This window comes from Helianthus annuus, chromosome 12, assembly GCF_002127325.2.
Source record: "Helianthus annuus cultivar XRQ/B chromosome 12, HanXRQr2.0-SUNRISE, whole genome shotgun sequence".
In the NCBI taxonomy this organism is placed as follows: domain Eukaryota; kingdom Viridiplantae; phylum Streptophyta; class Magnoliopsida; order Asterales; family Asteraceae; genus Helianthus; species Helianthus annuus.
The window spans coordinates 1,250,605-1,275,510 of record NC_035444.2 but is presented as its reverse complement, the minus strand read 5'-3'; the positions used below and the strand labels follow the sequence as shown (position 1 = coordinate 1,275,510).

The 24,906-nt window shown below is 37.0% G+C and overlaps 3 protein-coding genes and 2 pseudogenes across 5 annotated transcripts; 2 read left to right on the top strand and 3 right to left on the bottom strand.

Annotated features, from left to right (window-relative positions):
- Window positions 1-983: 983 nt before the first annotated feature.
- LOC110893718 lies at window positions 984-3,254 on the bottom strand. The gene is made up of 7 exons (XM_035980708.1): window positions 3,124-3,254; window positions 2,937-3,055; window positions 2,316-2,398; window positions 2,096-2,217; window positions 1,852-2,016; window positions 1,680-1,773; window positions 984-1,324 (listed from the first exon to the last, which is right to left on the bottom strand). Exons 1-7 carry the CDS (start codon window positions 3,149-3,151, stop codon window positions 1,156-1,158), a joined length of 780 nt encoding a protein of 259 aa, XP_035836601.1. The 5' UTR covers window positions 3,152-3,254; the 3' UTR covers window positions 984-1,155.
- Window positions 3,255-4,851: 1,597 nt separating this feature from the next.
- LOC110893717 lies at window positions 4,852-8,445 on the top strand. 3 transcript variants are annotated; one of them, XM_022140830.2, is made up of 12 exons: window positions 4,852-5,100; window positions 5,253-5,325; window positions 5,696-5,788; window positions 5,865-5,950; window positions 6,046-6,192; window positions 6,283-6,325; window positions 6,854-7,087; window positions 7,220-7,285; window positions 7,379-7,438; window positions 7,545-7,628; window positions 7,722-7,963; window positions 8,038-8,445. In XM_022140830.2, the coding sequence occupies exons 4-12, from the start codon at window positions 5,877-5,879 to the stop codon at window positions 8,354-8,356; spliced, it is 1,269 nt and encodes a 422-aa protein (XP_021996522.1). In that variant the 5' UTR covers window positions 4,852-5,100; window positions 5,253-5,325; window positions 5,696-5,788; window positions 5,865-5,876; the 3' UTR covers window positions 8,357-8,445. The 3 variants fall into 3 exon arrangements, with proteins under 3 accessions (XP_021996522.1, XP_021996521.1, XP_035836600.1); XM_022140829.2 differs by having other exon boundaries at window positions 4,853-5,100; window positions 7,217-7,285; XM_035980707.1 differs by lacking the exons at window positions 4,852-5,100; window positions 5,253-5,325; window positions 5,696-5,788 and having other exon boundaries at window positions 5,865-5,924; window positions 6,113-6,192; window positions 7,217-7,285.
- A 4,095-nt stretch (window positions 8,446-12,540) lies between these two features.
- LOC110893719 lies at window positions 12,541-16,032 on the top strand (annotated as a pseudogene).
- Window positions 16,033-16,661: 629 nt separating this feature from the next.
- On the bottom strand, window positions 16,662-20,414 carry LOC110893720 (annotated as a pseudogene).
- A 1,457-nt stretch (window positions 20,415-21,871) lies between these two features.
- LOC110893721 (30S ribosomal protein S16-2, chloroplastic/mitochondrial) lies at window positions 21,872-24,638 on the bottom strand. Its single transcript, XM_022140835.2, has 3 exons — window positions 24,458-24,638; window positions 22,884-22,929; window positions 21,872-22,277 (listed from the first exon to the last, which is right to left on the bottom strand). Exons 1-3 carry the CDS (start codon window positions 24,588-24,590, stop codon window positions 22,076-22,078), a joined length of 381 nt encoding a protein of 126 aa, XP_021996527.1. The 5' UTR covers window positions 24,591-24,638; the 3' UTR covers window positions 21,872-22,075.
- Window positions 24,639-24,906: the final 268 nt, after the last annotated feature.

Sequence of the window (24,906 nt, the reverse complement as noted above, 5' to 3'; positions counted from 1 at the left end):
TCTAAGGGTATTAAGCAAGCAGTCATGCTATTAGAATATCAATTCATCATTCATACGATATACAGGTATATATACGGCCGTATACCATTTTTGCACAATTGTATACCTTATGGATGCCCCATCCGGGTGTATACATATCCTATGCATGTGTATACAATAATACAAACACATCACACCCCCCTATATACAGCTACATAACATCAATTCAATATGAGGTGAATTAGTCCTAGGTGGTATCAAATCAATAATCATGCATGATGTGCTTGTGTGCAGTATAGACCTAAATGCTCCTATGACGTTTCATTTCAATAGAAAAATAGACCGTCTTTGATCCACTTCCGAAGCAATGTCTCTATTCACTCGGGTAAATGCATAGTTTGTCTACATTCTGCCATCCCCAGACCCTACCATAGCTTGGCTATGAGCCTATGAGTGAGATTTTACTGGGTATGGTAGTTGAAAAAATGTAACAATTTCTTTTTACGTATATTATTTATTGAAAAATATAAGTGATGGTTTTAATGACTTTTGCTTACACGATAACCATTATTGAACCATCGATTTCTCAGTCAGTATGAAATTAAGTTACAGATGATCACACTTCCAATATAAAAATATAAATTGAATGAGCCTAGGCGCACAAGGCGCTCGCTTTTGACAACTATGGAAATGACATATTCTCTTTTGGCAGGCAAAGAGGTTATAACCATAACATATGACATTTATATTTGTATCATGTATGTTATGATTGATCTTGTTAAACCAGGTTGAACACGTCTACGATATAAATACTTCTCTTCGCATGCTATTAACTCCATTTACAAATGAAATGAGCCTATATTTAGGCTTGAGCTCGTTTAAACTTAGCTTGATTCGAGCTTTTAGCGAGCCGATCTCAAGAAACTCACAAGCGGCACTGCTCGTTTACACCTCTACTTTCAATTACCGAAAGAATAACACGGTAGATATAGTTTAAGCAAAGAGAAAACTAAATAAACTTACATTGACCATCAAAAACCATTTTTCTTACTATATCATATAAATTCAGTCTTTTGAATCTTGAATACAAAAATGAATCTAGCAATAATATTGAGCCAAAAGCCGAAATGGAGCTACTTGAATTGAGTGTGCCTCATCTTGGTGGCGATTTAGAGGTTATTTTATGAAAGACAAGACATTAGAAATTAACTCATCTTGATGCTTGGAGAATCCATGATTGGCACCTTGAATGATGTGTAACTTGTGGTTTGGTATGACTTTTGCAAACTCTAACGCCTCTTCGACTCGAACAATTGAGTCATCGGATCCATGAACGGTCAATACCCTAAAAGAAACATATTTCTAATCATCAAATAGCATAGAAAATTCTTCTCGACAACATAACACGCATAAAAACAATAGATGATAAGTCATGAATGACAACAAATGATCAAGATCGTATATCAGAGGATGCGTTTGACTTTTGAGGGTCAAACAAGTCGTTTCTTAACTCAGAATTCGAGAAGCATCGTGTTTCATGTGTAGAATGCTTACAGCTACATTTAGCTATATAACATACGCGAGGAAAATAACATTTTTTTGGTTGAAATATTAGAAAAAAACGCATGTCGAATTCGAATCTGAAAATTAATACGTTTGACTCTTTGCTATAAAGATGTGAGTACTTTTGTTTATCTTACTTGCAATCTTTATCAATTTGCAGGCATGCTTCATGCATATTTGTATTCAAACGATCCATCAAACTTTCTTCCGTCACACGATACAAGACCTCCCCTACACATTTAAAATTTATTAGACGATATTTATCGCACAATTGGTACAAAAGTTTCAAGATTTCAGTAGTGTGAATACCTGTTTTGGATTTAACATCAATAAAACCATTTTCTTTCACTTTTTGCATAAACCCTTTTCCCAAACGCTCTTCAACACCGCCCTCCGTCTTATAACGTCCAGACAAATTGATGACACAGCGCACATCATGATACTTAGACGCGTATAAGAGCACCACATTGCCACCTGTAAAGTAATAAGATTAGAAGCGTCACAAAAGATTAGTAGTAAGAAAACCGACTAAGGTCAAAATATTCAATGATACCTTTACTATGTCCAAGAATTGCACGTGTTACACGATTATTTCTGTTAAAATGTTGTATAACAGAATGTAAGTCATCGGCTTCTCTACAGTAATTACCGTATTGAAATGTGCCTTCACTTTCCCTGAAAAAACATTATATGTTTAACCTAGATAATAATACTTATACTTAAAACACTTGATTATATGAAAGTATAATTATCTTTACAATATCCTAACTTACCCGTTTCCAGCAAAATCAAAGCGAAACGCGCTGATTCCTTCCTTCTCTAGTGCAGAAGCAAGGTTCATCATGGTATTATTTTCCTATAAAATCAGCAACAGTTTATAATAATAATAATTTGGATTACGAGTCAAGTTTTCATCTTGAATTACAAGCCACCAACAATGTATTGTAATCTTGGTTTGGATTAGATCATGATGATAAAGGCCCGTGTCGATTAGTACAGAAACACCAAAACACGAGACTGAACAAACTCGCTTGATTTGTTATAATCCGAGGCACACGAATTACAATAACCCGAAATCCCTAATCATCTAATTCGACGAACCAAACATCTTGGAAGACAAGAAACTAAACCAATCATAGGAAACTAAATAAAGACTCGATCTTGACCCAAAACTCAATAAATATGACTCCATAAAAAGACTTATACCCCTAACCCATTCGGTTATGTGAACAAAACTATTAAGTCCAACAGATGAAAGAAAGGTTGAATTGATAGATAGATACCCAACATCATCAAAGGACTATAATCATTATACAAGAAGAGTATCTCAGCTAAATATGCATGATTTGACTAAAATCAGAGACTACTAAAAGATATCAAAGTGGCAAACCAACCTTGGTTGATTGAAAGCCATGACACAAGATTACAACATCTTTGGATCCAGTTTCATGCAACAGACCCACAAGTTTCTCCCCATGCTTGTTTTGTATATCAATTTTCTGCTGACAGCTTCCTGAAAACCCCAAATCTTATGGGTATAAAATTGACACTATTAGCTAGAAAGATCGGCGTAAAACTCACCTGGGTTTTCTTCCGGTAGCGAGGACATCTTTATTTTGCTACGAAGAGTCGAAGAAGATCTAAAAAGCAACGATTTTTAGGTACCAAATTTTAAAATTGTACCATTTAGATTCTTGAAATATGTTATTTCAATCTAAAAAACTAACTCTAGTTAAAGAAAATTCATAACTCAGTTAGCTAACTCTAGTTAAAGAAATTCATAACTCAGTTAGCTCAGGAATATAAATGACACTTTAAAACAAGGGGCGTAAATAATACTTAGCTCTTATATTTTTTTATTTTTAAACTTCTTATTATTATTTTTAATAGTAGTAAAAAATATAATTTCTAGGAGTTAACTGCTATTTACATCTCTAGATTTTAAGTGTCATTTACGTCCCTTAGCTAATTAAGTTATGAGTTTTTTTAACTAGGGTTAGTTTTTTGAACTGAAAGTACAAATTTCAAAAATGTCAGGGGGAAATTGTATAATTTTTAAATTTGGTTTGAAATGACAAAAGTGGACAAACAACAAGGACTAAATGACACTTAACTCTTATATTTAGAGTTAAATGACATTTTAGTCCTTGTGGTTTGAGCCATTTTGCTAGTTTAGTCCAAATGTTTCATTTTTCGCTGCCTGTGTGTCCAAAAAGGTTTCACTGTTGTCATTTTAGTCCACTGGGTTAACTTTATCCATTTTTCCTGTTAATTAAAAGAGCAATTCGGTCATTTTATATGTAATTCTGTTAATTAGAAGGGCAATTCGGCCATATAAAATGACCGAATTGCCCTTCTCGTTAACAGAAATAATTGATGAAGTTAACTCAGTGGGCTAAAATGTCAACAGTGAAACCTTTTTGGACCCATAGGTGAAAAATGAAACATTTATACTAAACTGGCAAAATAGTCCAAACCACAAATACTAAAATAGCATTTTACACTTTATATTTATCTCAAACGCCAATTTAATCTTTTTAACCCTTAACTAAAAGCGTACCTCGTGCATTCCCACTTATACATCTTGCTTCTTGTTCATGTAGTTTGAAGGGGTATGGTCCCAAAAAGCCGCGCAGACCATTCAGGTCGCGCGCCGGATCATACTCCTTACTTCAATAAGATGACTAACCTATGGACCGCGCGCGAGCTGCTTGAGTAAAACCTGAACCTCGCGCGAGGCCCAGGCAAGAATTCACGCGTTATGGATTGTGAGTGATGGAACATATGAAGGGGTGTGAGGGTTATTGTTGGGTGTTGTGAGTGATGACCATTGCCACTAAAAAAAGTTGTGAGTGATGGAAAAATGGTTGATAACATGACAGAACCTGATTGGGTGTGATGAGTGATGACCACCCCCACCGACCCACCTAAACTTTAAAAGCTAGGGTAAGTGTTGGACCGAGAAACAATGGGCTGAAGACACAAATCGAATAAAAAACAAGAGTAAAATGCACGGATAGTCCTTGTGGTTTTATAAAATAACACCTGTAGTCCTCAACTTTTGGAAATTACACCGATGCTCCCTGTGGTTTGACACTTTGTTACTCGGATAGTCCCTGGAGTGGATGAGGGTTAGTTTTCTCAATTAAGTGGGTGTGAAATGCCCTTAATATCCTTAATGTATTAAAAAATATTAATATAATATATTAAAAGATAAAGTTAAGTTAAGTGGCCCCACCCCACCCTCCCCCTACCTGCACCCTCACCCTCACCACCTGCAACTCCCTCATTATTGATACACACCTTCTTCTCCCATGACAGCCCAATATACTACCAATAACCCCCGAATTCGGTTCCATGACAGCCGACTATATCACCAAGAACCCCCAAAATCAGAGCCCTACACTTCTTTTTTGAGAGAATTAAGAGAGGAGATTGAATGATCCTGGATTTGAGAAGAGGAATCAATCGATTGATGAGATGATTAGAGTAAACTTACAGTGATGTTGAGATTTGAGAGAGGAAATCAATTAAACACCTATCGATTTCTGAATCAAGGTTCTTTCTTCTTAGGGCTTTTAATTTCAATCATTCCATGATGTTTGATCTGTGTTTTTATTTTCAATCATGATCCTGTACCCGTAATTTTTTTTTTGTGGAAATAAATATCCACCTACCTAACTCAATCTATTATTACTTGAAATTTGCAGAAATTATCGAGTTATCGACGATGGCCCTAGCTGCTTCTGATCCTGCCGACACCACCAATATTTGCAGTCACTGGTAATATTCATAATTATAATGACTTTGTTTTTTCTTTCTTTGAGTAATTGTGTGTCTGTGCATTTAGCATGGATTGTTTTTGAACCAGCATCATCGAATTGAACCAACAGAGGTCATCCTTGCCATTGGAATCAAATCTAAACCGTAATAAAAAAAAACACAACAAAGTGAATATGTGAGAGTTGTTTACAACACAAATAGAAGATTGAAGAAGATGAGAGGTCTGATATGTGAGTTGCAGGTGGTGAGGGTGATGGTGGGGCACTTTAGTTAACTTTATCTTTTAATATTTTAATATTTTAATACAATAAGGGCATTAAGGTTATTTCACACCCATTTAACTGAGAAAACTAACCCTCATTCATTCCAGGGACTATCCGAGAAACAAACTGTCAAACCACAGGGAGCACCGGTGTAATTTTCAAAAGTTGAGGACTATAGATGTTATTTTACAAAACCACAGGTACTCTCCGTGCATTTTACTAAAAAAACAAAGATAAATACGAAGGAAACAAGATCAAACGTATGGTGCTGCGTAGGGTTTCATCGAGATGGACCAGAAGTGGGTGTGCGTATCTCGAATCAGCAAGGAGAAGAAGGTGTACGTCTCTTCAAATTTGTTAAGGTACCTATATATTTATTTAATATTACTATCCATTCCAGTTTGTCGATTGATTTTACATAACTGACTGTGTAATTGTTTGTTGATCGATCGATCAGTGAGTGGGAGATGAAGAGGCTGTCTCTAATCCACAAGAAGGGGTCATTCCCAATCAACAACGAAAAGAAGAAGAAGAAGAAGAGGCTGCGCTTATCCCCAATCAACAAGAAGAAGGAGCTGTGGTTCTCTTCAATAGGCAAGAGGAGGTACTTATTTCGTATTCATTCATTCATTCAACTGATTGATTTTACATAATTGAGTGTATGTGGCTGTGTTATTGTTGATCGATCGATCAGTAAGAAGCCGGCATCTTCAACATATAAAAAGAAGAGGAAGAAGGTAATTAAGAATACTATTTAAATAATAATAGTTATACATCAATTGTCATTTTTTTATAATTAGAGTAAACTGCCATTTTGGTCCATGAGGTTTGGTCACTTTTGCCATTTTAGTTCAAAACTCAAACTTTTAAATCTGGGTCCCTGTGGTTTCACTTTTATTGCCATTTTGGTCCAAAAATGAAATCAGCTGATATTTGGCTAATAAAATCCTGTTATTTTGTCATTTTCCTCAGGGGTAAAACGGTCAATATAATTTTATTATAACGCATTATTAATTAAATTAATGAAATCAACTGATATTTGGTCATTTTGCTCCTGAGGAAAATGACAAAATAACAGGATTTTATTAACCAAATATGAGTTGATTTCATTTTTGGACTAAAATGGCAATAAAAGTGAAACCACAGGGATCCGGATTTAAAAGGTTTGAGTTTTGGACTAAAGTGGCAAAAGTGACCAAACCTCAGGGACCAAAATAGCAGTTTACTCTTATAATTATTATTATTATTTGTTTATGATTTGAAAGGTGAGGAGGTTTAATGGCGAGTTAAAGGACATGAAGAAGCTTAGTAGTAACGATGAGGCTTTTCGTCTTTCATGGAAGACGCTTAGTGAGATTATAGATACTATTCGCTCACGGAAGACGCCTACTCCTGAGACGTATCGGCAGTGGGATGAGTACGCCAGATCATTCTATCTTAAAATGTGTACCTGCTTTGGTGTTGATTATCAGCATTTAGAGGCCACAACTCCTCAACTGGTAGGTAGTATATCAAACCTCTTAATAATTAATTGGTTTCGAGTAATGAAACAAGGTTATGTTTTTATAACATTTTGGTAAGTCGTTATCAATTTTTAATCATGTATTTGTATTTTTGTTTATATGCAGCAGGGGTTTGTTGACGGGGTGACCCCACCTTTGCCAGAAGGGATGTCATTGGACGAACATTTAGCACGGGTACTGATACGTATCATCAAAATTGATAAACCTATTTGGTTAAAACTAAAACAACCCGAGTTCTAATTTATTTGCTCGGATTGTTGTTTATAGACTAGTGTGGGGTTTGTTTTGAGGACCCTCTCCTGGGCAGACGGGGAGCATTTTGAACCGGTACTGTTACACATCACATTCATTGATAAACCTATCATCATTAATTAATTAAAAGCAAAACAACACGGCCATTGGACTTTGTTGATCGATCTCTGATTTTGCTTAGAAAAAGCATATGGACGTTACGGGCCCTATCCAAATCATCCAACCAGCGACAGAAGAGATGTCATTCGACGAGTATGTACATCAGGTACTGTTGTTACATATCAAAACCTATTATTATTATTAGTTAATAATTAATAATTGAGTGGACGTTGTTGATTAATTTGCTCTGATTGTTTAGGTAGGGAATACAGTTGAGATTATTCCCTCGTTGTTGATCCTTAACGGGGCGTTTGACTTCGGTTTTTATTCACCTGGGACTGGACCCGAGCGTATTCCGTATCATTTGTATTTGTTGCTCAAGGAAGCAGTTCATATCATGAGCAATACTACTAATGATGAGAAAGATTTGAAAATGGTTGAAGAAAAGATTTGCTTCTTTATGACCTACTTTCACTCTCATCTGCCACCTGGCTTTAGATAGTATGCTGCAGCCTTTTCCTTCTAAAAATTCTACCCTTATTACTATTGTCTTACTAAGATCTTTTTTAATGCAGCAAGCGGCGCACGGCCTATTACGACGTTGACTCCTATCACAGCACGCGTGAGCCTAGATACGAGGTGGGCGGTTACACCCTTTACCGTTTTTACTCCTTACTCATGTGGGGGTGGGATCCGAGGACCCGTCTCACCCCACAATGTATGGTTGATATTATGAATATTATCTACTCACGGAAGACACCTTCATTTTGGGGGATGAGCTGTAATCAGATATCTTTCTATTGTAAATTATGTTCCTGCTTTCGGATTGAATACGATCGTTTAGAGGGCGCTTCTGAGGATGCTGTGTGTTTGATGAATATGAGACGAAACTAAAGGCTAGCTTCTATGATGAATAAACACCATTACACATACACAGAATTATATGATAACCACCTCCTTGACGATTTAAAGGAGCAATCGTATATAGATCCGGGTTCAACAAAGACTTGACTCGTAATTTTCATGCATCAAAAGGATGCATGGAACTTATGGGTTGTTTTGGAATGGCCCCTATATTGTATCAGTGGCAGACCCAAGAATTATTTGCTAAGGGTGTGGATGAACGGTTTAATCATATTTTTTAAGGGATGCGGTTGAGTTTTTTGCCTAAAAAATACACTATTTTTCAGTTCCACGTTAGGGTGCGCAGGGCCGGCCCCCATACCCACTAGTCTTAAATAACTTATTTTGGAACTTATAGGTTATTTTGGATTTTCCTTAAAAGAACATGCCCAGCTATTGCAAAAAGTTACTGCAGTTTTTTTTTTTAAGCAGTTAATTGTCATTTTCGTCCCTATAGTTCAATTATGTCAGTTCAGATCAAATTTCAAATTTGTACCATTTTCGTCCCTGACATTGTTGAAACATGCCAGTTCCGTCCAAAAAAACATGAGTTAACTGTCATTTTCGTCTCTGTGGTTTGTTCAATTATTTGATTCAACCTTAGGTTTTTGGATGGAACTCACATTTTTCAAAAAAGTCAGAGACGAAAACGGTACAAATTTGAAATTTGGTCTGAACTTGCATAATTGGATAAACCATGAGAACGAAAATGACAATTAACTCTTTTTTAAGTAAACAAAATAAGTTTATTTAGAAAATTCTTAATTAATTTCTATAAAATTCGCTTGTTAATAAATAGAATAATTAAATTATAATTTCCATATCTAAATAGGAGAGAGATGCGAGAAAACCAAAATATAAATATCCTAGAATTGTTATAAGTATTCCTAACCTTTTCTTTTATTATACAAATAGATATAAATACAAATATAGATGGTAGTTGTAAAAAAAAAGGTAAATTGCCATTTTAGTCCTGAGTTTTTGTCTAAATTGTCATTTTAGTCCAAATAGTTTTTTTTCTTCTCTGGGTCCCTGACTTTTCATTTTTCTTGCCATTTTGACCACATTTCTTAACTTAGTCCAAAAACCAGGTTATAATCAAGGGTATTTTTGGCATTAAATTATTATGAGGTTTATAAATTATGTTGTATACTACCCCTGGTTATCACTACACAACAGTCATGGCAAATATACTCCTGGTTATAACCAGATTTTTAGACTAAGTTAGGCAATGTGATCAAAATGGTAAGAAAATAGAAAAGTCAGGCACCCAGAGAAGAAAAAAAACAATTTGGACTAAAATGGCAATTTAAACCAAAGCTCAGGGACTAAAATGGCAATTTACTCAAAAAAAATTACACATGCACTTTTGGTCTTGTCTTTTCGTGTTCGCATTTGTGATGGTTGATTGTAATGGGCGGTTCGCAACCATTCTTTCACGATCCACACGGCTTTGCATCTATGGGCGGTTCACAACCGTCTCAAGAAGAAACCGAGCCCGACGTGACAAATACCGACTTTTGATTTTTATGTATTATTTTTTTTGCATTTTTCGGTTTTTTTTTTTATTTTTAGCAATTTACTTTTTTATTTATTGAAATATTATTAGTTTTAATTTGAAAAAAAAATAATTGGGTAATTATTGGTTGGGTTGGGACATTATGGGGCATTATACCACTACACCCATTTTAAACAAATGCCCTATAATGCCCAAATGCTAACTTGATCGCCACACGACGAATAATGCCCAAAGATGGGGCATTATCTAAATCTTAACCCTCCCATTACACATGGTTTAAGGCACTTGTTTAACTTCATATGACAATCTTCATGAAGTGAGCGTGCGGTTCAAACAAATGCACATGGTGCAAAATAGAAGGAAGGTGGGCACATAATCAAAAGCCTACACACATTGGCAAATATGATTGCGAGGTTGAGAAACTGCCGACTATTCTATTTTCCTATGAAAGTATCTTGCTTTGTGAAAATGTTATTTGGTGAAATTAGAGATTTGGGTAGTGGTAGCAAGTCGGAGTTTCTTTTTGATTTCATATTTTAATAGCAGCCAATTTCTCTTCTAGATAGAACAAACCACAAAGAGTAAAACAAATTCACAAAAAATACCAATAAATAATATATTAAAAATACCGAATTACATAAAGATTTATACCATGAGTGAGTATATTGTTGAAGTTTAAGAAATGATGTCATTCTTCTTCCTCAATTCAGCTCTCCTCTTCGTTGGACCATAGGCGGTGGGTGGTGGTTTGTGGGTGGAAGCTTGTGGTATACTTTTGAGGATATCGATCATCCGACCTATACTTTCCTCGATTCGATCCAACAGCTCTTCATAGGCTTGGTTTCGAGTGGCCATCGATGTGGATCACGGCGGCTCTGATACCAATTGATACAAACCTAATTGTTTCTCAAATGGTCGAAGAAAAAAATAGATAGAAACCAGAAGAACTTCTAGAAAGAACTAAACTCAATTCATATATTTTTTTTTCCATTCATAGTCTTTAAGAAACAAAAGCAATGTCTTTATAGCCTTACGAAACAATCAGGGGCGAACCTATTACCAAACATTGGGTTCCCATGAACCCATTCGGTTTTTATTTTTAGTGCAAATATATATAAGAAACTGAAAAGGAACACATAAGTAAAATATAAAGGGAACCCATAAACAAAAAAAACTTTGGTTCTCCACTAGTTAATCCGCGTTATTCTTCCCTAGACACCTGGGTTCGAATCCCGTATGAGTCAATTATTAATCTTTTTGTTTCGTTTTTTTTTATTTCTATTTTTATTTTTTTCTTTAATGTAAAACCCATTTAGGGTAAGGGGGTAGGGACGCTCCACTAGTGATAGTTTTCCATCACTCACAAGACTCAATCATTGTCTGCCACGTCATTGAACTTGATTCTATCACTAGTGATGAATTTTACTAGGGGTGTCCATCACTCGTGATGCTTTTTTTAAATTATAAATTAACAATAATAATTTCATTTAAATAAAAAATTACATTAAATAAATCATAAATTACAAACTTAAAAAAAAATACTAAACATTACAAATTAAAAAAAACTAAACATTTTTATTACCCCAACCCATGATACATGATACTTGTTTTAAGTGGATTTTAGGGTTCGATTGGCACTTGTTTCTTTTTCTGGAGAACGAACGAACGAAAGAGTGAACAACAGCCATCAGGCGCCTCCACCTTCAGTGACCATTCGATTATAACCGAATGGTTGTGCACGATGAGGCCTTCCAGAAGGTTTACAGCTATAGTCTTTTAGGCCCTTGCCACGTGTCAATTCTGTTACAAGTTGTAACAAGCTTATCTAACCGGGTTTGGGATTACCTAAACCCTTCCCAAACCCGACCCATTACCATCCCTAGTTACAACAGAGAATACTTTTGCCTAAGGCTTGATTCGAGGCGCACAAAGATGCTTGGGAACTTGTCTTTAATTCTAACTATACCTCTGCATGAGCCCACGCAGGGGTGTTAGTCGAATGTTAGTTTTTATCCTCTCTTTGGCGCACGGTTATCGAGGATTTGTCTTCTTAATATCTTTGTTTAGAACCGGTGCGCAGCCTCGCAGAATTCTGTTAAAGATGTTTTTGTGATGAGGTTATGGTATGGTCCCATGCGCCTGCGCAAGGTTTTTGGGACCATACCCCTTCATGGTGCTTCCATTCCGGTGTTTAAACTTTCAATTAACAAAAATCAAGCCGTTTGGAGCACCGTTTCGAGATACGTTTTACAACAATTGATTTTTATGCACGTTCTGATCAAACGCCCTAAAACATCAGTCTAGTCTGAACTTTGGTAAAATCTTCAACGGAGTTAAGTTTTTTTAACAGAGGTCCAGTGAATATCTTCTTCTTTTTTTAAATGTGGGACTGCCAGTAAGGATATGTGGGATTATTATTAGCCAACTACCAAAAGATGGGATTATTAAAATCCAATTTCCTTATAAAATTGAAATGACACATTCTCTTTTGGCAGGGAAAGAGGTTATAACCATCATGCATGCCATATATGACAAGTGTGTATATATATATCATGTATGTTATAACTGTTCTATAACTCGGATTTGATCATCAGATGCTAAGTACTGGATGGCAGTGGCGGAACTAGTCCAAAAGGTTAGGGGTATTCTAATTTTTTTTTTTTTGGATCAGGGGTATTCTTTATATAATAGAAATGAAGTTGAGTGGTATTTTTACACTACCGAAATGGAGTTAAGGGGTATTTTTACACTACGTAGACGGGGTTGAGGGGTAACCCGTGCTACCCCAACTAACACTTTAAGTCCGCCACTGCTGGATGGTGGTGTATGAATTCAGACGATGAATGTTGGAAGATTTATGTAACGTTAGCGTACAACTTCCTAATAAGGTTAACGACTGAAATGCATTCTTAATGTAAGTGTTTGGAAACGCGGACAAAGGTTATACTTATCATTATTCATTCCAATAACGCTCAACATGCATATGTCGATGCTACCACGCCACAACACGTAATAAGATAATGTGGTTGTGGAGGTGGAAACACACACATTTATATAATATTAAAGACAAAGGTCGGTTCACACCTTTATTTCATCTTCTTCTTTTTGTCTACAAATCTCTCTGCCTACAAATCTTTCAACTCTCACAATCTTCTCACTTTCCCCCAAATCTAAACCCTAAACATGGGGTTCCGCCATGACCAGCGGCACCGAAGAACGCAAACACCGTCGCACCTCCGAGGACGAATCGGAAGAACTGTCCAAACGCCACAAGCACCGCCACCGCCACCGCCACCACCACCGTCGGCGCCACAACCGTCATCACAGCCGCAAGCACAACGATATACGTGAGGAAGATGATGAACAACTTATGGATATACGCGGTTTTTCTCTTCTGTGATCCGTGGGCTGTTAAAAGTCTCCTCTCTTCTACTCAATCAGGATCTGTGAAGCCCTAATTAGTCTCCATGTCTGCTCATTGCTTCCATTAACAGGTACCCATTATATAACAAACTTCTATTTTTTCTTTTTATTAATTCTCAATTCGTAACCCTAATCAAATCGTTTCATCGGTTCATCCAATTTTTCTCCACATCACCACATGAACGATGAACGCTGAACAGGTCCACAACTGCCACCAACCGCCCGCACCCTTTACAGCTCCACCACCACAATGGTCGAGGATGGTGTTCTGTAGTGGTGAGAAATCGGCGACTACATCAACCTGAAAGGCGTCGGCAACTTCCACCAGCAAATCAAACCAATCACATAAGATGGGGTTTTTGTTCGTATATTTTAGTTAAAATCGAATTAGGGTTTTGTTCGTATCAAAATGATGACTTTGGTAAGCAGAAGAGGGGGTGATTCTCCAAATTGCGTGGTTTTTCTCCCTTCCTTGACTTGATTCGAAGGTTATTTGTTAAATTTCTTTTCAAATCGAGGCATTTTTGTGTTCAGTTTCATCTACATATTTTGATTTTTGTGATTTTAGTTTGATATGTGGCCATGTGGGAGTTTAACCTACACGAGTATAATTTCCTCTAGATTTCTTCTGTTTTGTAACAGTCAAAGAGAGGCTTTTGAAGATTCAATTGGAAGATACCAGGTGTATTAGTATATTACTTTTCTGAGATTTGAACGTATATAGTCATATATGGCACCATCACATGACACCATACAATAATATGCACCATTCCCCACTATGACACGATGCTGAAAAAAGTTGCTTTGAAATAGCCATCCAAGAAGGCTATGAAGATCCAACTAAAATCCTGAAACCACTATGTGCCATCATAGGACAAACACAGATCTTCAACGGCCAACCGAGCCCTTACAATTTGTAGTTAATGGGGTGTTCAATAGGGCTCCAGACGAAACCACATGTTCAAGACATGTTAGGAATTGACATTTAGAGAATATGAAGCTCGGAAAGATCGTCGGAAAGTGCAAGTGTTAGTATGTGTAAGTTCAGAAGATGAGTTTGAGTGCAAGTCGAATATCTCTGCTGTAGGGTTGGTGCTTATGTTAAGATGCGCTCATGCACATACAAGCTAATGAAGCTATATCATCGTGTATTTTTTAGTAGATAGAATATTGTTACTTAGGTAAAAGAGGAAGTGATAAAGTTAAATAAAGTTCTATTTTTTAGTAGGTTGTTCAATCCCTAGAACTAATGCCGTTTAGAGCGTGTCGTAACCTCTGTTCTCACCAAATGAACTGTTCCAAGTTCAAGGTCTGCAGAGCCCGTTTTCCTAATTTTACTATTATATCTTTTAGTCTTAGGTTTATTGTCGTGTTACTTTCAAGTGAATTAATGTCATCGTTTTTACATGAATGTTTATACAAGTTGTGTTTCCTTTGGTGTATTTAGGTATATCGATCAGTTTTCGAGGTGGTTATATGTTGCGGATCCTATTCATTGGTGGTGGCTGCAACATTTAACAGGTCTCACGCCGCAACATGCAGGGGAAAACCGGACTTAGCAAACGCTTTGTCCATCAAATATGGCTAACAAAGCCATCACCCCAGAAGATGCCGCCACCGTGCAATCCGCCGAAAATATGGCCCTTGGTCACATCCACAAAGGAGGACCTGCCGCCGTCATGCAGTCTGCGGCTTCTGTCAATCGAAACCGCGGTCTTCACCAAGTCACCGGAGATCAACACTTCACCGTCTCCGAGCCGAAGTTGCCGGTCAGCACATTATAACCGAATCAGTTGGAGGCCAGGCATGTATTTAACACAAAAAAGAAGTGGTGAACGAGAAAATCATTTTTACACAAAAAAGAAAAAATCCGTTTTTACATAATTTCTTCAAGCTTTTCAAATAAAAAATCTATTTTTTTATAAAATATAAAAATTCACATTTTCAAACATTTTCTTAGATTTTTTTTTGTTTTGACTTCTATACGTGTTTATAAAAGTAAAAGCTCCCAAAAACAAGAATTATTTTTTTACTACGGATATTTTTTACATATTAATTTGCAACCAAGTCGGTTGATAAAACTAATTAAATTCCTATGGAATTTGAATAGGTGGTAGGGCAATACGTCCATCCCAATTTCGTTGAAAAGTGGTGGTGAGGATTTGGTTACAGTGGGAGAGGCACTGGAGGCTGTTGCGCTATCCGCCACAGAGAAACCGGTGGAACAGAGTGATGCGGCTGCGATACAAGCAGCAGAAGTCCGAGCAACGAGGCGTATGCAGGTGATACCAGGTGGTGTGGTGGCGAAAGCTCAGGGAGCGGCCTCCCAAAATGCGCGAACTAGGCGTGATGAGGAGAAAACAAAGCTTGGAGATGTGTTGACGGATGCAAGTAGTGTGTTGCCTAAAGACAAAATGGTGACAAGGGAGGATGCAAAGGGGGTGATCAGGGCGGAGATCAGGAACCAGCCGGAGCTGGCTACATACCCAGGTGGGGTGGCTGCGTCCATGGCTGCAGCTGCAAGACTCAACCAGAACAAGTGACTTCAAATATGTATGCATGTGGTTTGGTTTGATAGTGTAGTATGGTGTGCTTTACTACTATGTGGACCTTCAATATAGCAACTGTTTTTGTATGTGAATTAGAAAGAAACGTGGACCTTCAATATATGAACTGTTTTGTATATGAATTTACGATTAGGGGTGGTGTCGACCAGCTTAAATCAGCCCGATAACGATCTTATTGTTATTATTATTTATATGATTTTATTATGCCTATAAACACATATTGAGCTCGCAAGCCTAAAAAGTCTATTATTTATATTATTTTTATTTAATATATCAATTAATAGATAATAAACGAGCTGAGCCAGAGTCGAGCTCAAGCTTGAGAAAATGCAAACGAGCCGAGCTTGAGCTTTGAAAACAAAGCTCGAATCGAGCCGAGCTGAGCTGAGCCCGAACTCTCATAAGGCTTTCTTGCGTTCTTGCTTAGCTTATTTTAAACCTGGATTACGCACCTGGTAATCTTCATCAATTCTTTAATCCTTTTCTTTTTATTTTCATCGTTGTTCGTATGATTCAGTAACATGTTAAACCCTAGATACGCAACGCATAACGCTTGGATCCAATCGCAATGCTTATATAGGTTACATTAAGTTCAATCGGACACGTCAAAACACGCGTTTTCGTGTGGTTAACGCAACACATAATGCTTGGACTAATCCATTTGATGTTTGCGATGTATCCGCGCCGCAACGCGCGCGGGCGTTATTACTAGTATGTATGAAAAAAAAAGTGGTGGCCGGTTATTGTAGATACCGGCCACCACTTTTTATATTATATATAATTTACATTGACCATCAAAATTCATTTTTCTTACTATATCATATAGATTCATTATTTTGAATCTTGAATATGAAAGTGAATCCAGCAATTATCTTGGTGGTGATTTAGAGGTTATTTTATGAAAGACAAAACATTGGAAATTAACTCATCTTGATGCTTGGAGAATCTATGGTCCGCACCTTCAATGATGTGTAACTTGTGGTTTGGTACGGCTTTTGCAAACTCTAGCGCCTCTTCGACTCGAACAATTGGATCATCGGATCCATGAATGGTCAAAACCCTAAAAAACATAAAAACTTCTATTAAAATAGAATCGAAAATTGATGTCATCGTCATCATTATCATCACATGCATAAATACAATACAAAATATATCATGAAATGACAACAAATGATCAAGATCAAATAACAGAGAGTGCGTTTGACTTTTGATGGTCAAACAAGTTGCTTCGTAACTCAGATTTCGTGAACCATCATGTTTCATTTGTAGAATGCGTATAGCTGCATTTAGCTATATAACATATGGGTGGAAAAGAACATGTTTTAGGTTAAACATTAGTAAAAACGTTTGTCGAATTTGAATCTAAAAATTAACAGGTTTGACTCTTTGCTATAAACGATGAGAGTACTTAGTCTTACTTGCAATCTTCATCAATTTGCTGGCATGCTTCATGCATATTTGTATTCAAACGATCCATCAAGCTTTCTTCTGTCACACAATATAAGACCTCCCCTACACACACACAAAAACAAGCATTTAGGGGGTGTTTGGATTTGCATTTTGAAACTAATCATCTAACGCTAAAATAAAAAATCATAGAGTTAAATGCCATTTTAGTCCCTGTGGTTTGGGCCATTTTGCCAGTTAAGTCCAAAGGTTTGAAACGTTGCCATTATAGTCCAAATAGTTTTAAACGTTGCCATTTTAGTCTACTGGGTTAACTCCATCCCTATATGGCTATATTCTGTTAACTAAAAGGGCATTTCAGTTATTTTATATGTAATTCTGTTAACTAGAAGGGCAATTTGACCATATAAAATGATTGAATTACCCTTCTAGCTAACATAAAAAATGGACGGAGTTAACCCAGTGGACTAAAATGGCAACGCTTGAAACTATTTGGACTAAAATGACAACGTTTCAAACCTTTGGACTAAACTGGCAAAATGGCCCAAACCATAGAGACTAAAATGGCATTTAACTCAAAATCACATTTACATTTTTTAACGTAATTTGAATAGATATCCCGTTTCACAAGATGTCTCATGTTTTATCTCAAAAAAAAAAAAAAAAAAAAAAAAACCCTCTTTTAGTCATTTTATCTATTAATTTCTTCAATAATCAAAACTTGCCAAACACTTAAACCTTTGATTATCTGATTATTACAATTTCAACCCGGAAAACCAATCAATAACTTCCAAAACACACGTCCCAAAACTCCTCAAATCATAAGTATTTACATTTGAACTTTATTAGACGATAGCTATTGCACAAATGGTGCAAAAGTAGACCTGGCAAACGGGTTGGGTCGGGTCGGGTCATGGGTCAAAATGGGTTTGGGTCGAAACGGGTTCGGGTCAATTAAAAAAGGGTTGCTTTGGTTCGGGTCGAAACGGGTTCGGGTCGGAATGTATACCTGTTTTGGATTTAACATCAATAAAACCATTTTCTTTCACTTTTTGCAAAAACCCTTTTCCCAAACGCTCTTCAACGCCCTCGACTGTATTATAACGTCCACACACATTGATGACACGGTACACATCATGATACTTCGACGCGTATAAGAGCACCACATTGCCACCTGTAAGTAATAAGATTAAGAGGTCACAAAATGTCTAATCAACTAAGGTTATACGTAGTGGGGCGGTATGCCCCACATAGCGCCCGAAAACGCCCAAGAACACCGAAACGGAGGGCGTTATGGCCAAAATTTTTTGAGGTGGCGCGAGGATAATAACGGCGTTGTGGAGATTCCTTTCAAGCTTTGGCCAATCACAAACAAGTAAGCTTTTTTATAATTAATAATATTGAAAATTATTAAATAGGTAATGATGGGTAGGGGCTTTATGACTACGGGCTCTAGTGATATAACGCCCCATAAAACCCCCGTGTGACGTGGCACGACACGTGTCGCATAACGCCCCACAAGGGGCTTTATGACTACACATGGCCTAAGAAGTTATTGTCAGAAAATTAACTACTGAGAAACGTAGGATCAAAATAGTCGATGTTTGGCATGTACAGCCGTATTCTAGGATACCTTTGCTATGTCCAAGAATTGCACGTGTTACACGATTATTTCCATGAAAATGTTGGATAACTGAATGTAAGTCATCAGCCTCTCTACGGTAATTACCATATTGAAATGAGCCTTCACTTTCCCTGAAAAACGATATATGCCAATGAAACTTATACGCAAAGCACTTCAATATATGAAATTATAACTTCCCATTTCCAGCAAAATCAAAACGGAACGCACTGATTCCTTCCTTCTCTAGTGCAGAAGCGAGGTTCGTTATGGTATTGCTTTCCTACATGCATATAAAATCAAGAAGAGTTTATAATGATCTGAATTACAAGTCAACATATTAACTTGAGGATAGCAGAAGTGAGGATGTTGAGGCGGAGTGTGGAAACACAAGGTTGGATTGGATAAGAAATGAAGTTCTTTGGGAAAAGTTGTAGGTGGCATGAATCTCAGTTAAGATAAGGGAGGGGAGCATTGGCGAAGCTTTTAAGGGGCGGGAGGGGGTGGCCGACCCCCCGAACTTTTCGCTTAGCAGTGGAGGGTATGTAGTTTTTGTATAGAAATTTTTGGGTATATACGTTTTCGACCCCCTGGTTTTATAGAAATTTTTAGGTCCGGTGACTTCCGCCCCCTGGGTCGGAAATCTCAAGCTTCGCCACTGGAGGGGAGGCTGCGATTGTTTGGTCATGTGCAGAGGAGACAAATGACGGGTAAGAACCTTGGAAACCTAACAATGGAGGGGAGGAAGGGCAAAGGCGGACCTAAATTGACATGGGATGAGCAGATTAGCCAGGATTTGTTAGACGTGTGTCTTCCCTGGATATGATCAGAGCTTGGTTTAAAAAAGCGTGCCTAGGCGCGAGGTGACCTAAGGCGCAAACCTTTAAGCCTTGCGTGACATAAGGCGCACAATGTACAAAAGGCGCATTTGAGGCGCGCTTTGTAGGCTAAAAATTGACCTAAGGCGCAGATGAGGCGCGCGCCTTTCGTACTTGGCTTGTTTTTGTGGCATTTGACTATCTATAATGAATGAAGAAATTGAAGTATATAATGAATGAAGAAATTGAAGTATATAAGTGGCAAACCAACCTTGGATGATTGAAAACCATGACACAAGATTACAACATCTTTGGATCCAGTTTCATGCAATACACCCACAAGATTCTCCCCATGCTTGTTTTCTATAACAACTTTCTGATGACAAATTCCTAAAGAATGTAAACAAACCCCAAATCTTGAAATAAAATTGGCAACTACAAAGATGGGTGTAAGTAAAAGATTATAAGAGACCTGGGTTTTGGTGGGGAAGTGCGGACATCTTTATTTGGATACGATTGCAGAAGCTGAGTTGGTGTTTGAGACGAAAATCTGAAAAGCAGAGTTTCTTGGTTGGAATAAGAAAAGTGGAGGAGGGGGTTAAATGATAATTGTGGATTAAAGTTCCCATTATTCTTTTGGTTGAGACCAGATTTGGAGAAAGTGGGTAGCTTTCGGACTTATTCGACTGTGCCTCTCGTGCATTCCCACTTGTATGGGTGTTCGGTCTTTTAATCGAATGTCAGGTAATTCGGTTTTTTGTTATAGGAATCTAACCAGTAACTGATTCTTTCGCCAACACGGTAACGAAGAACTGAAAGGATGTTCTTATTGCAAAATTTGTCCTAAAGGGCAGATAATTTGAAATGAAAGGACGTTCTTATTGAAAAATTGATGAATGACCATATAAATAAGGACAGAAATTCGGGACGGGCGATAAAAAAGCCATGGCCAAACACAAGTCCAAAAACAAAATGCATAAAACATGAAAAAGCACATAAAAGTGCTCGTAACTCCCGCCAGAATGCGTTTTTTGGACTCAAACTTGGGCAAAGCCCTTCCGGGTCCTTGCCACGACGTGCTCCTCGTCTCAAGCATCGATTTGACCGGAGGAACACCTAAAATGGAGACTTGTAGCCAAAGTTATGGTTATTTTCGTGTAACACCATAGGCCTCCATGAAAATTGAAATCAGGAAATACTTGGGCCTGCATTAGTAACCCAACTCAAATAAGATTTGGGTTAATCAGTTTCGAGTTTATTCAGATCTCTGCTTAATCGGTATACGGGTTTCTAAGTACAAGTTGTAATGTCTACTTTACAATTTAACTCGACATGCTATTCATAGCTATTTTCATGAAATTATTATGATACATACATGTATAGAGGAAGGTTAACGTACATTACGGCTTAACGTACATCACGTACGACAGGTAATTACGCGCATTCATTTTAAAATCACGCACGTTATAACTCAAAAATCCAAAATCACGCATGTTGAAACACAATAATCACGCATATTGAAAACATTAATCACGCATGTTATATAACAAATCACGCACGTTGTTGTACGTGAAGTACGTTAAGCCGTAATGTACGATATACTTTTTCTACATGTATAACACTATTAAAATAATTATTTTAATGATTTATATAAGATCACAGGTAAATACAATTTTACAAATAAAAAAGTTCAATATTGATAAGTTGTTTAAATAAACAAACCCAAGAACTAAAGAATTCCCTTGGTCTTTTAAACACTAAACTAATATTTAAGCAATATTCACATCATGATTTTTTTTTTTTTTTTGAACGGCCAACTAAATCACCGGATAAGCATCCTGGGATGCCCTCAATCGAGCAAATGTATCCCCTCCTCCATAACGGTCAGAGTTGGATGCATACCCGAGCCACCGAGCCACCAGTTCCGGGGAAAACCCGCCGCCCGAAGGCCCACTGCAGTAAAACCCGGTTCGGCTCGGTTTCGAACTGGCGACCTCTAGAGAGGTCTAGTTCTAAACTTCATTGCCACCACCAATGTCCTTCAAAATGATACTAGTAGGAGTTGAACTTGGGACCTCAAGGAGAGAAACCAAGTGACTAACCATTAGACCAACTTGTCAGGACCACATCATGATTTAATAACAAAATATCAAGAAACTTATTAAATTGGGAAAATAACATGAGCTGCAAAGTTATTGTTCAAAGACCCCAAACAAAATACCAACTTCCACTGCAAATCAAAATCATTGTAGCATCAAAAGATGGTACTAAAATTATAACATAACATTGCATTTAGTTCTAAATTTGACCATAAAGCCAACAGTTGGGAAGTTGACAACTTGACATTGTACTTTCTTAAACATCCATCAATCCGTTCGTAGTTTTGGTTGGTTGCTCGGCCATCATGACCCGTCCAGTTAACGGGTCAACTGGGCGGATGTCACGGGGCCCGCCTTTCCGGCCCATTGCAACCATTGGTGGTGGTGGTAGCACCCCTGCTCTAAATAAGAGACGTTGAACAGGATCCGACGGTTGTGCACCAACTGATAGCCAATATCTATACAACAAAAGAAAACAAGTGTTAACACATAAGAAAGGCGTCAAATAAGTTTCAGATTTTGAAATAGAGTTAAATGCCATTTTAGTCCCTGTGGTTTGGGCCATTTTGCCAGTTTAGTCCAAAGGTTTCATTTTTAACCTGTGGGTCCAAAAAGGTTTCACAGTTGCCATTTTAGTCCACTGGCTTAACTTCATCCATTTTTTCTGTTAACAAGAAGGCCAATTTGGTCATTTTATATGGCTGAATTGCCCTTTTAGTTAACAGAATTACATACAAAATGACCGAATTGGCCTTCTCGTTAACAGAAAAAATGGATGAAGTTAACCAAGTGGACTAAAATGGCAACTGTGAAACCTTTTTGGACCCACAGGTTAAAAATGAAACCTTTGGACTAAACTGGCAAAATAGCCCAAACCACAGGGACTAAAATGGCATTTAACTCTTTGAAATAAATATAGACTTCCACAATATCAGCACCAAGACGACTCTGTGTTTCGTAATCACTTTTACACGATTAACAGGAAAACTAAAATACCATCACATTATTCACATGAAAGCTGAAAGTCTGAAAGTAATAGGAGAACGGTGTATTGAACAACTTACTTTACTCGTTCGAAGTTAAGCCCCATTCGTTTACCGCCATCTTGTCCTGTATTAACAAGGCAATCAACCACCGATTAGCAACTCATATATCTAACATTGATTAGTGACTTAAGCTTACAAGTGTAATAAATATTACAATTATTAAAAAAATTAAAGGAGTTTTTGGATGTTAATCTTAAAAGTGATTATCTAATCATCAAGACTTGAAATCATAATAATATGGGTGGGGTTTTTAACCGAAAGCCAACCCGTATAAAACTAACCCAAACGGCCAAACCCGATTATGGTGTTACCCGATTGACCCGAAACCCAAAAGTAGTCTTCAGGTTACGGTAGGATTACTGTAGCAAAAAAAACCTGAATAACCCGACAAGAATAACCCAAAACCCAATTTTAAAAAAAAATTGAACAACACCCTTACATAATAACCAGTTTCATGTAATCTGATAACTAGGGCTGCAAACGAACCAAACGAGACCCTGTTCGTGTTCGTTTGTTAAGAAATATATGTGTTCACGAACTATTCATGAACACTTATCGAATGAGATTTTATGCTCGTGTTCGTTTGTTAAGGAAATGAACTTGTTCGTGTTGGTTTGTGTTTGTTTGTTAAATTTAGGCAACAAACGTACATGAACACAAATGGAAACAAATGAACACAAACAAGCGTTCATGAACATAATATATAATACACCGACTCTTATTAGATATTTTATTTGTCAGAATTTTGAAGTATTTAAATAAAATATAAATATAAAAACGAAAAACACTAATGAATTATCGAACACAAACGAACACGTTACCGAACGTTCATGAACATAAATGAACGAACGAAGCCTCTATTCATGTTCGTTCATTTAACTAAACGAACAAAATTTCTTGTTCATGTTTGTCTGTCTAATAAACAAACGAACGGTTCACGAACTGTTCGCCAAACGTTTGGTTCTTTTGCAGCCCTAATGATAACCTTCTTATTATCTGATTGTTTACAGGTCAAACAATGATTTATTATAACAATAATAATAATCAGTTTGATACTAGCAAGCAGCAGCAAAACTAATAATCAAAGGGCTACTACTTCCTTAGTGGGTTAAAATCTAATTTGAATGATTAAACAGCTGAATCTTCTTCATCTTTAACAAAAAAAGATAACTAATTGAATCTTAACCCTACCTAATCAATTTAAAGAAGCCATAATTTCATCCCAAATCCTGAATCTTTCTTATCTACTAATCAATCACTAGTTAGATTGCAAACTAACAATGCAGATAATAATATACTCCCTCCGTCCCACTAAAAGTGTCCCTGTTTTGAATTTTCAAAGTCTTTATTCATAAACTTTGACCTTAAACAATTTTGTTTGTGTTAGATAATACATGCTTAAAGTTATATGATTTGACTGTGTTTTACAAGTGTTTTTATCGGGTTAATTTTCATCAAGTTTTATATAACACAAAAAAATATATAATTAAAGTCAAAGTTTATAAATAAAGACTTTGAAAATTCAAAAATGGACACTTTTAATGGGACGGAGGTAGTATGAAAGGAAATGAAGATAGAAAAAAGAACCTGACCTGGTAAAGGGTTATAGTAACCCAAAACTTCAATATGTTTTCTGTCTCTGGGAGATCTGCTATCTGCTGCCATTACTCTGTAAAAGGGCCTGTTCCGGCATCCTAACCTCGCTAATCTCAGCTTCACCGCCATTTTTATTTTCCAACCAAATTAGGGGTTTGGGTTTTATAGATTTTCTTAGATTAAAGGGGCATGTTTGGCTAAGCTTATTTAAGTTGGAGAAAAATGCCCGGATAGTCCCTGTGGTTTCGTCTTTTTTCACCTATAGTCCCCAACTTTCTAAAATTATCTGAATAGTCCCTATTTTTTCATTTTTTGTTCCCGGATAGTCCCTAGGTCTAACTTCAGTTTGTTTTCTCTGTTAAGAGGGTGTGAAATGTCAAAAAATACCATTTCCTTAAAAAGCCAAACCACAGGGACTATCTGGGTATCTACTTCATTGAGACTT

Excerpts from the sequence above, each read along its gene's own strand:
- LOC110893718 (XM_035980708.1), bottom strand. The coding sequence starts at position 3,151 with ATGTCCTCGCTACCGGAAGAAAACCCAG. Across the intron at positions 2,017-2,095 it reads AATTCTTGGACATAGTAAAG|GTGGCAATGTGGTGCTCTTA; the intron begins GTATCATTGAAT and ends ATTACTTTACAG. Across the intron at positions 1,325-1,679 it reads CAAATTGATAAAGATTGCAA|GGTATTGACCGTTCATGGAT; the intron begins GTAAGATAAACA and ends TGTTTCTTTTAG.
- LOC110893721 (XM_022140835.2), bottom strand. The coding sequence starts at position 24,590 with ATGGCGGTGAAGCTGAGATTAGCGAGGTTAGGATGCCGGAACAGGCCC. Across the intron at positions 22,930-24,457 it reads TTACTATAACCCTTTACCAG|GACAAGATGGCGGTAAACGA; the intron begins GTCAGGTTCTTT and ends TTGTTAATACAG. Across the intron at positions 22,278-22,883 it reads CTTAACTTCGAACGAGTAAA|ATATTGGCTATCAGTTGGTG; the intron begins GTAAGTTGTTCA and ends TTTGTTGTATAG.
- LOC110893717 (XM_022140829.2), top strand. The coding sequence starts at position 5,877 with ATGGACCAGAAGTGGGTGTGCGTATCTCGAATCAGCAAGGAGAAGAAG. Across the intron at positions 7,088-7,216 it reads AGGCCACAACTCCTCAACTG|CAGGGGTTTGTTGACGGGGT; the intron begins GTAGGTAGTATA and ends GTTTATATGCAG. Across the intron at positions 7,964-8,037 it reads CTGCCACCTGGCTTTAGATA|CAAGCGGCGCACGGCCTATT; the intron begins GTATGCTGCAGC and ends TTTTTAATGCAG.